Source organism: Siphateles boraxobius, unplaced genomic scaffold, assembly GCF_051911475.1.
Source record: "Siphateles boraxobius isolate OS27281-9 unplaced genomic scaffold, OSU_SipBor_1 4, whole genome shotgun sequence".
In the NCBI taxonomy this organism is placed as follows: Eukaryota; Metazoa; Chordata; class Actinopteri; order Cypriniformes; family Leuciscidae; genus Siphateles; species Siphateles boraxobius.
Window position 1 is genome coordinate 150001 of NW_027509030.1, and position 14598 is coordinate 164598.

At 46.5% G+C, this 14598-nt stretch overlaps 1 protein-coding gene across 1 annotated transcript in view; it reads right to left on the bottom strand.

Moving 5' to 3' along the window:
• Positions 1 to 187, bottom strand: part of dnajc8 (DnaJ (Hsp40) homolog, subfamily C, member 8) — a 16020-nt gene extending 15833 nt beyond the window's left edge. Inside the window, exon 1 of the mRNA XM_077197579.1 lies at positions 92 to 187. Within this exon, the coding sequence (XP_077053694.1) occupies positions 92 to 142 (51 nt within the window). The 5' untranslated portion in view covers positions 143 to 187. The remainder of the gene's footprint in view (positions 1 to 91) is intronic.
• Between the last annotated feature and the right edge of the window lie 14411 nt (positions 188 to 14598).

Sequence of the window (14598 nt, forward strand, 5' to 3'; positions counted from 1 at the left end):
CGTGTGTGAGGGACTCGCCGCCGCACATCTGTATGTTTAACTCGTTCTGTTCATGATGTGTGTGTAAAGTGTGTATTATTCTCTGTCTCACCTCTGTGTAAAAGGTATTAAACGCTTCTTCGCCGCTGCCGCCCGCCGCCATCTTGCTTCTGTGACGTCAGCGGATATCGCGTCACTCACAAAATAAAAGTCCTCGGCCCGCATGACAAACGCTAAACATATATTTAATTATCATTCATTTCACAAATGGAGCACAGGATATATTAGAGGATTTGTGAAAGCATGATCCAGTTGTTACTATACCAAAGTAAAAAAAGTGTTTATATTGGCCTCAACTTTATTTATTTTTCCCTCAGAAATGGTTACCTTTCTTATACATTTAAATTGTAATTATTATTATAACATGCATTTATGATTATCAAAATTTGGAATTATTGTTATAATAACAATTATACGAAAATTATAATGTAACGGAAAATGTTGAAGATAAAACATTAACAAAAGGTAAATTCACAAGTGTGATGCAATTATATTGGTTTTATAGTGTCATATGTTTAACTTTGCTTATATATATTTTAAGGAATATCACCGGCAGACATTAACCTTCCCATTAAGAGCCAATATTTAACCCCTTAAATTGATTTCCAGGGGCATTTTTTCTAACTATGTTTTAACCATTTTTTTTCTAACCATGCATTTACACTGCAATTACAACATCACAAATAATGTTATGAGATTAATTATTAAAATATAATACTTTTATATAGAAATTATTTAAATGTTTTAATTATGAAATTAAAACCACCAAATAGGTGGCGCTAAATCGCCGTCTTAATGTACGAGTCATAGAATCATTCATTCAACTGATTCGTTCAAAACATCAGATTCTTTCAGGAGATAAGCCACTCCCTCAAAAACCCCGGATTTTGTTTGGAACATAGAGCAAAAACAGAGAATATTTGCAATATTACGTCTAAAATGTCAAATCAACAATATTTCACTCTTTGTTTGCTGAACTGTTGTATAAAATCATTATCACATTTGCAATCGTGCCATTATTCTGCAACATTTGAATTTTTTTTTTTTGCTACTTCTAATTGAATGCAAATAATGTCAGTGCACTGAACTTGAAATGTATTTACATGGCTATAATAATAATAACAACAATAACATACTGGTTAATCCAACATTTTAGCCAATTAATACAACAATTAGTATTTGTGTAAACCAAACTACTAACACAACAACCTAACAAAAAATAGGTCGGTGATATTAACCCATCACTGGGTTAGCTTCTGGGTCATTTTTAACACCGCTTTTTTAAACTAGGCGTTTCATTTAGCTATGTTTACTAACTCTATAGTTTTATAAAATTGCTGTAGGCCTACACTAAAATCTGTCAAATAGGCTACAAACGGCAAGATTTAATTTGTTAATTTACCTTTTTTCTAACTGGATGCCTTAAGTAATATAACACTTTTTGCAGTCCTACTATATTAAACTTTGCGTAAATTATATATATATATATATATATATATATAAATTTAAATGCATTTATTGGTTGCAATTGTTTCAATTTACAAACCAAGCAATGAAGACACACAAATAAACAAGCTGAAGTCAAGTAAATGTAATTATAAACTCTCATAAGGAACCACACACACATCACACAGGATCAATGCACAAGATGTAACCAGGCAAAAGAACCGGTAGCAGTCTTTAATTGGGCTTGTTAGTGATGTAACAATATGTATTTATTACCTTTAAAGTCCCTGTAAAGGCAATAAAAAAAAATTTCTAAACACATTATAAATGTTAGAAATGTATTGTTAAAACACATTACAAAGACTGTGAACTGTGAAGTACTGAATTTTGGAGTTAGACCGTTAAACAGTTTTTCACCATTGATATTTTACGGATTTTTTGGGCGGGGCTAAAAGGGTACTCGATGACGCACTGGAGCCCCTGAGCTCCTGGCCCCGCCCCTACCTGATGACGCACTGGAGCCCCTGAGCTCCTGGCCCCACCCCTACCTGATGACGCACTGGAGCCCCTGAGCTCCTGGCCCCACCCCTACCTGATGACGCACTGGACCCCCTGAGCTCCTGGCCCCGCCCCTACCTGATGATGCACTGGAGCCCCTGAGCTCCGGGACACGCCCCTACCTGATGACGCACTGGAGCCCCTTTGCTCCTGGCCCCACCCCTACCTGATGACGCACTGGAGCCCCTGAGCTCCTGGCCCCACCCCTACCTGATGACGCACTGGAGCCCCTGAGCTCCTGGCCCCGCCCCTACCTGATGACGCACTGGACCCCCTGAGCTCCTGGCCCCACCCCTACCTGATGACGCACTGGAGCCCCTGAGCTCCTGGCCCCGCCCCTACCTGATGACGCACTGGAGCCCCTGAGCTCCGGGACACGCCCCTACCTGATGATGCACTGGAGCCCCTGAGCTCCTGGACACGCCCCTACCTGATGATGCACTGGAGCCCCTGAGCTCCGAGACACGCCCCTACCTGATGACGCACTGGAGCCCCTGAGCTCCTGGACACGCCCCTACCTGATGATGCACTGGAGCCCCTGAGCTCCGGGACACGCCCCTACCTGATGACGCACTGGAGCCCCTGAGCTCCTGGCCCCACCCCTACCTGATGACGCACTGGAGCCCCTGAGCTCCTGGCCCCACCCCTACCTGATGACGCACTGGAGCCCCTGAGCTCCTGGCCCCGCCCCTACCTGATGACGCACTGGACCCCCTGAGCTCCTGGCCCCACCCCTAGCTGATGACGCACTAGAGCCCCTGAGCTCCTGGCCCCGCCCCTACCTGATGACGCACTGGAGCCCCTGAGCTCCTGGCCCCACCCCTACCTGATGACGCACTGGACCCCCTGAGCTCCTGGCCCCACCCCTAGCTGATGACGCACTGGAGCCCCTGAGCTCCTGGCCCCGCCCCTACCTGATGACGCACTGGAGCCCCTGAGCTCCTGGCCCCGCCCCTACCTGATGACGCACTGGACCCCCTGAGCTCCTGGCCCCGCCCCTACCTGATGACGCACTGGACCCCCTGAGCTCCTGGCCCCACCCCTACCTGATGACGCACTGGAGCCCCTGAGCTCCTGGCCCCGCCCCTACCTGATGACGCACTGGACCCCCTGAGCTCCTGGCCCCGCCCCTACCTGATGATGCACTGGAGCCCCTGAGCTCCGGGACACGCCCCTACCTGATGACGCACTGGAGCCCCTGAGCTCCTGGCCCCACCCCTACCTGATGACGCACTGGAGCCCCTGAGCTCCTGGCCCCACCCCTACCTGATGACGCACTGGAGCCCCTGAGCTCCTGGCCCCGCCCCTACCTGATGACGCACTGGACCCCCTGAGCTCCTGGCCCCACCCCTACCTGATGACGCACTGGAGCCCCTGAGCTCCTGGCCCCGCCCCTACCTGATGACGCACTGGAGCCCCTGAGCTCCGGGACACGCCCCTACCTGATGATGCACTGGAGCCCCTGAGCTCCTGGACACGCCCCTACCTGATGATGCACTGGAGCCCCTGAGCTCCGAGACACGCCCCTACCTGATGACGCACTGGAGCCCCTGAGCTCCTGGACACGCCCCTACCTGATGATGCACTGGAGCCCCTGAGCTCCTGGCCCCGCCCCTACCTGATGACGCACTGGAGCCCCTGAGCTCCTGGCCCCGCCCCTACCTGATGACGCACTGGAGCCCCTGAGCTCCTGGCCCCACCCCTACCTGATGACGCACTGGAGCCCCTGAGCTCCTGGCCCCGCCCCTACCTGATGACGCACTGGAGCCCCTGAGCTCCTGGCCCCGCCCCTACCTGATGACGCACTGGAGCCCCTGAGCTCCTGGCCCCACCCCTACCTGATGACGCACTGGAGCCCCTGAGCTCCTGGCCCCGCCCCTACCTGATGACGCACTGGACACCCTGAGCTCCTGGCCCCACCCCTACCTGATGACGCACTGGAGCCCCTGAGCTCCTGGCCCCGCCCCTACCTGATGACGCACTGGACCCCCTGAGCTCCTGGCCCCACCCCTACCTGATGACGCACTGGAGCCCCTGAGCTCCTGGCCCCGCCCCTACCTGATGACGCACTGGAGCCCCTGAGCTCCTGGCCCCGCCCCTACCTGATGACGCACTGGAGCCCCTGAGCTCCTGGCCCCACCCCTACCTGATGACGCACTGGAGCCCCTGAGCTCCTGGCCCCGCCCCTACCTGATGACGCACTGGAGCCCCTGAGCTCCTGGCCCCACCCCTACCTGATGACGCACTGGAGCCCCTGAGCTCCTGGCCCCGCACCTACCTGATGACGCACTGGAGCCCCTGAGCTCCTGGACACGCCCCTACCTGATGACGCACTGGAGTGCCTGAGCTCCTGGACACGCCCCTACCTGATGACGCACTGGAGTGCCTGAGCTCCTGGACACGCCCCTACCTGATGATGCACTGGAGCCCCTGAGCTCCTGCCCCCGCACCTACCTGATGACGCACTGGAGTGCCTGAGCTCCTGGCCCCGCCCCTACCTGATGACGCACTTGGACACGCCCCTACCTGATGACGCACTGGAGCCCCTGAGCTCCTGGACACGCCCCTACCTGATGACGCACTGGAGTGCCTGAGCTCCTGGACACGCCCCTACCTGATGACGCACTGGAGCCCCTGAGCTCCTGGACACGCCCCTACCTGATGACGCACTGGAGCCCCTGAGCTCCTGGACACGCCCCTACCTGATGATGCACTGGAGCCCCTGAGCTCCTGGACACGCCCCTACCTGATGACGCACTGGAGCCCCTGAACTCCTGGCCACGCCCCTACCTGATGACGCACTGGAGTGCCTGAGCTGCGTGCCCACCAATGAGTGTAAGTTGCCTTGTGCGCTTATGTTATAATTAACCTAATAAACTGCAAGGAGCATCCATTCCGGCTGTAGCGGGTGACAGTTGATTGTGGCGACGGCAGCTTTACCACGAGTGGGTGTGGTTTCAGCGCAGCCAGCGGACACGCACCCAGCGTTTGAGAGCAGAGACTACTGCTCATTTTTTCAAGATTTTGATAGCTTATTTTATGTACTTGCCGGCTTTTTTATCATTCAAATTTGGCTGGGTGTCTAATAACACATTTTTCTGTGATGACAAAATCAGAACACATACTTCATTTTGACTTTACAGGGACTTTAAACACACATAAGATCAACGACTAACTTTATATGCATATACAGTATAAATGAGATATATATTACTAATAGTGTCTATACTGTTGTACAAGCCACAAAAACATGAAAACAGTGCGTGTTATGATCATATCCCAAATTAAAAAGGTACAATAGTAAAGATAATAGAATTTAGCCTAAGTGTTAATATCCACATATTATGTTTATCCACATGCATGTTATCCAGAAGCAAAGTAAAAAACCCTTTTTCAGCTCCGTCGCCGCTGAAGTGTTGAGGTGTTGAAATGTTGAGGTGTTGAAGTGTAGAGGTGTTGAGGTGTTGAAGTGTAGAGGTGTTGAAGTGTTGAGGTGTTGAAGTGTTGAGGTGTTGAAGTGTTGAGGTGTTGAAGTGTTGAAGTGTTGAGGTGTTGAAGTGTTTAGGTGCTGAAGTGTTGAGGTGTTGAAGTGTTGAGGTGTTGAAGTGTTGAGGTGTTGAGGTGTAGAAGTGTTGAGGTGTTGAGGTGTAGAGTTGTAGAAGTGTTGAGGTTTTGAAGTGTAGAGGTGTTGAGGTGCTGAAGTGTTGAGGTGTTGAGGTGTAGAGGTGTAGAGGTGTAGAAGTGTTGAGGTGTTGAAGTGTAGAGGTGTTGAGGTGTTGAAGTGTTGAGGTGTTGAGGTGTTGAAGTGTTGAGGTGTTGAGGTGCTGAAGTGTTGAGGTGTTGAAGTGTTGAGGTGTTGAAGTGTTGAGGTGTTGAAGTGTTGAGGTGTTGAGGTGTAGAGGTGTTGAAGTGTTGAGGTGCTGAAGTGTTGAGGTGTTGAAGTGTAGAGGTGTTGAGGTGTAGAGGTGTTGAAGTGTTGAGGTGTAGAGGTGTTGAGGTGTTGGGGTGTTAAGGTGTTGAGGTGCAGAGGTCTTGTGGTGTTGGGGTGTTGAGGTGTTGAAGTGTTGAGGTGTTGAAGTGTTGAGGTGTAGAGGTGTTGAAGTGTTGAGGTGTAGAGGTGTTGAGGTGTTGGGGTGTTAAGGTGTTGAGGTGTTGAGGTGCAGAGGTCTTGTGGTGTTGGGGTGTTGAGGTGTTGAAGTGTTGAGGTCTTGGGGTGTTGAGGTGTAGAGGTGTTGAGGAGTAGAGGTGTTGAGGTGTTGAAGTGTAGAGGTGTTGAAGTGTTGAGGTGTAGAGGTGTTGAAGTGTTGAGGTCTTGGGGTGTTGAGGTGTTGAAGTGTTGAAGTGTTGAGGTGTTGAGGTCTTGGGGTGTTGAAGTGTTGAGGTGTTGAGGTGTAGAGGTGTTGAGGTGTTGGGGTGTTAAGGTGTTGAGGTGCAGAGGTCTTGTGGTGTTGGGGTGTTGAGGTGTTGAGGTGTTGAAGTGTTGAGGTGTTGAGGTGTAGAGGTGTTGAAGTGTTGAGGTGTAGAGGTGTTGAGGTGTTGGGGTGTTAAGGTGTTGAGGTGTTGAGGTGCAGAGGTCTTGTGGTGTTGGGGTGTTGAGGTGTTGAGGTGTTGAGGTGTTGAGGTCTTGGGGTGTTGAGGTGTTGAGGTCTTGGGGTGTTGAGGTGTAGAGGTGTTGAGGAGTAGAGGTGTTGAAGTGTTGAAGTGTTGAGGTGTTGAAGTGTTGAGGTCTTGGGGTGTTGAGGTGTTGAAGTGTTGAGGTGTTGAGGTCTTGGGGTGTTGAGGTGTTGAAGTGTTGAGGTGTTGAGGTGTAGAGGTGTTGAAGTGTTGAGGTCTTGGGGTGTTGAGGTGTAGAGGTGTTGAGGTGTTGAAGTGTTGAAGTGTTGAGGTGTGGAGGTGTTGAGGAGGTGTTGAAGTGTTGAGGTGTTGAAGTGTTGAGGTGTAGAGGTGTTGAAGTGTTGGGGTGTTGAGGTGTTGAAGTGTTGAGGTGTTGAAGTGTTGAGGTGTTGAAGTGTTGAGGTGTTAAAGTGTTGAGGTGTTGAAGTGTTGAGGTGTTGAAGTGTTGAGGTGTTGAGGTGTAGAGATGTTGAAGTGTAGAGGTTGTTGAAGTGTTGAGGTGTAGAGTTGTTGAAATGTAGAGGTCATGCGCAACTAATCTAAAATTGCGCATGCGCGTCCGATCTGTGTTTGTGTTTGGAGCTCCGTCGAATTGATTCATTAATCCCTGATTTTCTTCTTTACCACTCATTTATAAACAAGCACTTTCTATTTTTATATCATGTGAACTTATCCTCGACACTATTCCTTATAAAAAAACAATCGGATTGCTTTGATATCGCTACTTAGATCCAACTTTCCGAATCTCGGCTACTAGCCTTTAGCCCGCTAGCATTTCACGCGTGGCCTCGCGCCTATCGACCCTCTCATTTTACACCCGTTTCACAGAAAGGATACGGGTTATATCCATCATTTCAGTCCTAAATTAGTAGTGATATTGGTAGTATCACTACTAATTTACTGTTCATCTGTTATAATGGCGAACATATCGGATGTGTGTCTAACGTTAACTCAGAGTGCAGGTGAGGACACATTCGAGCTGTTTTCGGTACGATTGGAGCTGGAGTCGGTGGAGAAGCAGATCCGTGGTCTGCTGGAGAAACAAGCCGAGCTGCGAGATCGGCGATCAGCGCTTGAAACATCACGCGCCGATGCTCACAAGTCAGTGGTTAGTAACTTTTTGACTCCGACTTCGTCTACTCCGTGCGTTTCTCTGCCCAGGAGGACGCGATCATCTCTGCCTTCATTCACTCCGGCACCGAGGCAACACCATGGACCCTGGGTGATCCCACAGCGGAAGACACGAGCCAGGACCAGACCAAGGACTTCCGCGCCCCTCCCGGTCTTCGAGATCTCCACCCGGAACCGCTTCTCCCCTCTTCGCGAGCCGGAACGTGACGCCGCCGTGATCATCGGCACTTCCATGGTCCGTCATGTCCGTGCTACCTCAGGTAAGCATAAGGTGCGCACTCACTGCTTTCCTGGTGCTCGTGTTCTTGATGTCGCTGCACAGATTCCCGAGATCCTGAACGGTGACGAGCAAGTCGGAGCTGTGGTGCTACACGCGGGGACGAACGACATCAGGCTGGGACAGACGGAGGTTCTGAAGAAGGACTACAGAAGCCTGATCGAGACGGTTCGCAGCATATCGCCTGAAGCAACGATCATCGTGTCTGGACCGCTTCCCACGTACCGACTAGGACAAGAAAGGTTCAGTAGATTATTTGCTCTAAATGAATGGTTAATGTCATGGTGTAATGAACAGAAACTGCTCTTTGTAAATAATTGGAATCTGTTCTGGGGGCAACCTAGGCTCTACCGTGCTGATGGCCTGCACCCCAGCAGAATCGGAGCGGCTGTTCTGTCGGACAACATCTCCAAGACGTTACACACCATATGACTAGTAAGTCAAAGTCCAAATCACAGTCTTTGCTGTCCCAACTTAATTGATTTAAGTAGTGTAGAACATTATATAGAAACTGTGTCTATTCCTCGCTTAGTGAGGCCAAACAATAAATCTAGTGTAGGATCTAGCAAAAATCTTATTGTAATTAAACCTGAAAATCTAAATATCAGTGAACAAAAACAATTTCTAAAGCTAGGTCTTCTAAACATTAGATCGCTCACACCTAAGGCGGTTATTGTAAATGAAATGGTCACAGATAATAGTTTCGATGTACTTTGCCTTACTGAAACCTGGCTTAAACCAAATTATTATTTCGGTCTAAATGAGTCTACTCCACCAGGATACTGTTATAAGCATGAGCCCCGTCTGATCGGTCGTGGCGGCGGTGTTGCAACAATCTATAGAGATATTCTTAATGTTACTCAGAAAACAGGTCACAGGTTTAATTCGTTTGAAGTACTTGTGCTATATGTTACGCTCTTAGATTTAAGAAACAAATCTATATTATCTCTAGCCTTGGCTACCCTATATAGACCTCCAGGGCCCTATGCTGATTTCCTAAAAGAGTTTGCATACTTTCTCTCAGATCTATTGGTCAATGTCGATAAAGCAATAATTGTTGGAGACTTTAACATACACGTAGATAATACAAATGATGCGTTAGGGACTGCGTTTACAGATTTATTAAACTCCTTTGGGGTCACGCAAAACGTCAGTGGTCCCACTCATCGTCTAAATCATACACTAGATTTAATTTTATCATATGGAACCAATCCAACTGATATAGATATTATACCGCAAAGTGATGATCTCACTGATCATTACATGGTAACTTGTATAATACGTACTGCTGAAATTTGTCATGTTGCGCCACGTTATAGACCAGGCAGAACAATCCTTCCAACCACTATAGATAGATTCTCAAATAGCTTACCTGATCTATCTCAGCTGCGCAGTGCACCCAAACAAACAGATGAACTAGAGGAAATGACTAGCAGTTTGAGCACCATGTTCTCTAGTACACTAGATATTGTTGCACCAATTAGATTAAAAAAGGTTAGAGAGAAAACTAAAGCACCTTGGTACAACAGTGCTACGCATGCAATCAAGAGAGAAACTCGTAACTTAGAGCGTAAATGGAAACAAACTAATTTAGAGGTCTTTAGAATCGCGTGGAAAGACAGTATGTCACGTTATAAAAAGGCTCTAAAAGCAGCCAGGGCTGAGCATCTCCGCAAACTAATAGAAAATAACCAAAATAATCCAAGGTTTTTATTTAATACCGTGGCTAGACTAACAAATAAACAAACATCACCAGAGCAAAATATTCCGTTACAATATAGTAGTAATGATTTTATGAATTACTTCAATGAGAAAATAGAAAGCATCCGAAACACAATTGTAAATATACAATCCTCTATGATGTCTTATGATTCAGCCTCAATTATCGCCCCTCTAGAACAGCTACACCGCTTTACAACTATAGGACAGGAAGAGCTAAATAAACTTATCATTGCATCTAAACCAACAACATGTTTATGTGCGTCAAAACTACCCACAACATCCCTTACAATACAACTTTAATTTAGAAGGATGTCCTGTTACTTTATCCACTACAGTAAAAGACCTGGGTGTTATACTAGACCGCAACTTGACTTTCGAAAATCATATTTCATATATTACAAGAACAGCCTTTTCCACCTTAGAAACATTGCTAAGCTACGTAACATGCTATCTGTTTCTGATGCAGAAAAGCTAGTTCATGCATTCATGACATCGAGAATAGATTACTGTAATTCTTTATTAGCTGGCTGTCCTGCATCTTCAATAAACAAGCTACAGTTAGTGCAAAATGCAGAGCTAGAGTTCTTACTAGATCAAGAAAATATGATCATATAACACCTATTTTATCATCTCTACACTGGTTACCTATTAAGTTACGTATCAATTACAAAGTATTCCTACTGACCTATAAAGCCCTAAATGGTTTAGCTCCTGTGTATTTAACAGACCTTCTATCGCCATACAATCCATCGCGCTCTTTAAGATCACTAAATTCGAGGCTTCTGGTCATTCCTAGGATATCTAAGTCCACTAAAGGAGGGAGGGCGTTCTCGCATTTAGCTCCTAAACTCTGGAATAGCCTTCCTGATATTGTTCGAGACTCAGACTCGCTGTCCCAGTTTAAAACTAGATTAAAGACGCATCTCTTTAACCAAGCATTCACTTAATGCTTAACCTTTAATACTACTGCTGAATCAGTTCGAATGCATTAACATTATGAACGTCAGCTATGCTAATTATTTCCCATCTGCCTTTCTGCTGTTATCTCGGGACGCTAGTCCCGAGGTAAATAGTGTTCGTCAGCTCCAGTTTGTATCCAGCCTCTCACAGAGACTTTAGATGCCCCAACGCCTGTGAAGAGACGAGACGACTCAAAGCCGGCGATATGTTATGCCATAAATTAATACATGATTAACTAACTGTATTTTTCTATGTACATTTCCGAAATGCACTTTCTGTAAAGCTGCTTTGAGACAATGTGTATTGTGAAAAGCGCTATACAAATAAATTTGAATTGAATTGAGGTGTTGAGGTGTAGAAGTGTTGAGGTGTAGAAGTTTTGAGGTGTGGAAGTGTTGAGGTGTTGAGGTGTTGAAGTGTTGAGGTGCTGAAGTGTTGAGGTGTTGAAGTGTTGAGGTGTTGAAGTGTAGAGGTGTTGAAGTGTTGAGGAGGTGTTGAGGTGTTGAAGTGTTGAGGTGTTGAGGAGGTGTTGAGGTGTAGAGTTGTTGAAGTGTAGAGGTGTTCAGGCGTTGAGGTGTAGAGTTGTTGAAGTGTAGAGGTGTTGAGGGGTTGAAGTGTTGAGGTGTAGAGGTGTTGAAGTGTTGAGGTAGAGGTGTTGAAGTGTTGAGGTGTTGAAGTGTAGAGGTGTTGAAGTGTTGAGGTGTTGAGGTGTAGAGGTGTTGAGGTGTTGAAGTGTTGAGGTGTTGAAGTGTTGAGGTGTTGAAGCGTTGAGGTGTTGAAGTGTTGAGGTGTTGAAGTGTTGAGGTGTTGAAGTGTTGAGATGTTGAAGTGTTGAGGAGGTGTTGAGGTGTTGAAGTGTTGAGGTGTTGAAGTGTAGAGATGTTGAAGTGTTGAGGAGGTGTTGAGGTGTAGAGTTGTTGAAGTGTAGAGGTGTTGAAGTGCTGAGGTGTTGAGGTTTTGAGGTGTTGAGGTGTAGAGGTGTTGAGCTGTTGAAGTGTTGAGCTGTTGAAGTGTTGAGGTGTTGAAGTGTAGAGGTGTTGAAGTGTTGAGGTGTTGAAGTTTTAAGGTGTTGAAGTTTTGAGGTGTTGAAGTGTTGAGGTGTTGAAGTGTTGAGGTTTTGAGGTGTTGAAGTTTTGAGGTGTTGAGGTGTTGAAGTGTTGAGGTGTTGAAGTTTTGAGGTGAGGTGTAGAGGTGTTGAGGTGTTGAAGTGTTGAGGTGTAGAGGTGTTGAAGAGTAGAGGTGTTGAAGTGTAGCGGTGTTGAGCTGTTGAAGTGTTGAGGTGTTGAAGTGTAGAGGTGTTGAGGTGTTGAAGTGTTGAGGTGTAGAGTTGTTGAAGTGTAGAGGTGTTGAGCTGTTGAAGTGTTGAGGTGTTGAAGTGTAGAGGTGTTGAGGTGTTGAGGTGTTGAAGTGTTGAGGTGTAGAGGTGTTGAAGAGTAGAGGTGTTGAAGTGTTGAGGTGTTGAGGAGGTGTTGAGGTGTTGAAGTGTAGAGGTGTTGAGGTGTTGAAGTGTTGAGGTGTTGAGGTGTAGAGGTGTTGAAGAGTAGAGGTGTTGAAGTGTTAAGGTGTTGAGGAGGTGTTGAGGTGTTGAAGAGTAGAGGTGTTGAAGTGTTGAGGTGTTGAGGAGGTGTTGAGGTGTTGAAGTGTTGAGGTGTTGAGGAGGTGTTGAGGTGTTGAAGTGTTGAGGTGTTGAAGTGTAGAGGTGTTGAGGAGGTGTTGAAGTGTTGAGGTGTTGAAGTGTAGAGGTGTTGAGGTGTTGAAGTGTAGAGGTGTTGAGGAGGTGTTGAAGTGTTGAGGTGTTGAAGTGTAGAGGTGTTGAGGTGTAGAGGTGTTGAAGTGTTGAGCTGTTGAGGTGTAGAGGTGTTGAAGTGTAGAGGTGTTGAGGTGTTGAAGTGTTGAGGTGTTGAGGAGGTGTTGAGGTGTTGAAGTGTTGAGGTGTTGAAGTGTAGAGGTGTTGAGGTGTTGAAGTGTAGAGGTGTTGAAGTGTTGAGCTGTTGAGGTGTAGAGGTGTTAACACGGGCTCTTCAGTGTCAATCCTGTACAAACCACACTTTCCAGATTGTTCACTTACCGCTGCTAAAGTGAAACTGGTCACGTACTTGACAGAAGATATTCCTGTCCTAGGATGTTTACATGCGGACGTCTCACTGAATGAAAAGGTAACCACTGCTTGTTGTGTAAGGTGGCGCTGCTTCGATGGGCATGGACTTAATTCGAGCCTTGAACTGTTCTGTTCACTTTGGTACTGTTACTGGACCTGACGAACTACACACTGTCGTTAGTGAAGCTCCTCCTGCTCCAGATTCCTCTGTGGGCTGCGTGAGAGGCTTTGTTCATAAGCCTACAGTCAAACCTGATGCTACTCCAGTCTGACAGAAGCTTCGTCGACTCCCAGTCTCTGTTCGACAAGCTGTTTCTGCAGAACTGGACTCGTTATTGCAGAGGCATAATTGAGAACGGCCTAAAATGCCTGATGTTGCGGCCACTTTTCTAAAAAGTTGCGATGAAAGTTGCGATGTTCTTGGCATTTGTTTTTATAGTTTAAAACGGCAAAGGTAGATCGATTTTTACTTAAAGGGATACTTTTAGTGATTGGTCAAAATTGCAAGCCGCACTGAATTCATGGGGATTTCTTGAAGTTGCGTTAATTGTTGCGATCGCAACATCGCGAAATCCTGGAGGGACTGGCTTACCATCATTTACCATACATGAGGAGTGCCGGGACATCACAGCTTTTATTACGCACGATGGCCTCTTCAGACACTGCCGGGTCCCACATGGTCTTGCTTCCGTGCCATCTGCGTTTCAAAGATGATGGAAACTGTCCTGAAAGGCATACGTGGGTTAGGAGAGCCTGGATGATATTATAGTGAGTGGTGCCACCCAGGAAAGTCACGATGCGATGCTGCGCTCAGTCATGCAGCGCTTGTCAGATGCAGGACTACAACATGTTGTATTGGACATGTTGTATCCAAACATGGAACTTTTCCAGATGAGGAACACAAGTCTGCGATCAATGAGGCCCCTGCGCCGCACGATGTTGATCCCTTACGCTTGTTTCTGGGACTGATTTCAATCTTTTCCATTGTCTGAATGAACTGGGTGATGATTCACTGATGCAGGAGATCCAAGATTATCTGAAATCTGGAAGAATAGGAAGAACCAGACTCTCCTCTTCACAGTGGTCAGCTCTGGTTTATGTGCTGCTGACATCAGAAGATTGATGTTTTTAATCTAAAACAGTTTATTGAAGCACAAAATACAGCAGATGAAGTTCTTCAGAAGATGCTGTCTGTGGTTAAAGAATCCAGATCAGTTCGGTAAGTCACACTGACAACAATCATTACACTGATTAAACATGATCATATTTATGATTTTAGCATGTGCTTTCATACCAAAGCAATACGGTAAGAGGAGAAATTCATATATATCATATAATTTATATCAGTGTTTCCTGACCAGAGAGACTGACGAGTGTCATTGTTCTCTACAGGTTGAGGGATTGTGGTGTTACAGTTGAAGGTTGTGTTGCTCTGACTTCAGCTCTGAGATCAAACCCCTCACACCTGAGAGAACTGGATCTGTCATGGAATAAAGTAGGAGATTCTGGAGTTAAGCAGCTCTCTGATCTACTGCAGGATCCTCACTGTAAACTGGAGATACTCTGGTAAGATTGTATAAAATGTCCCAACATAGTCCTCTATTTTAATAGTAAATAACTTTTGCCATACAACAAATTTACTGTGAAACTAATAATGGGTCTTTTACTTTTTTCATTAGATTCTTTCCAATGTGTCTGACATAACTTTACAATATTAATGATAGTATAAACATGACTGGATGATGTAAAGATG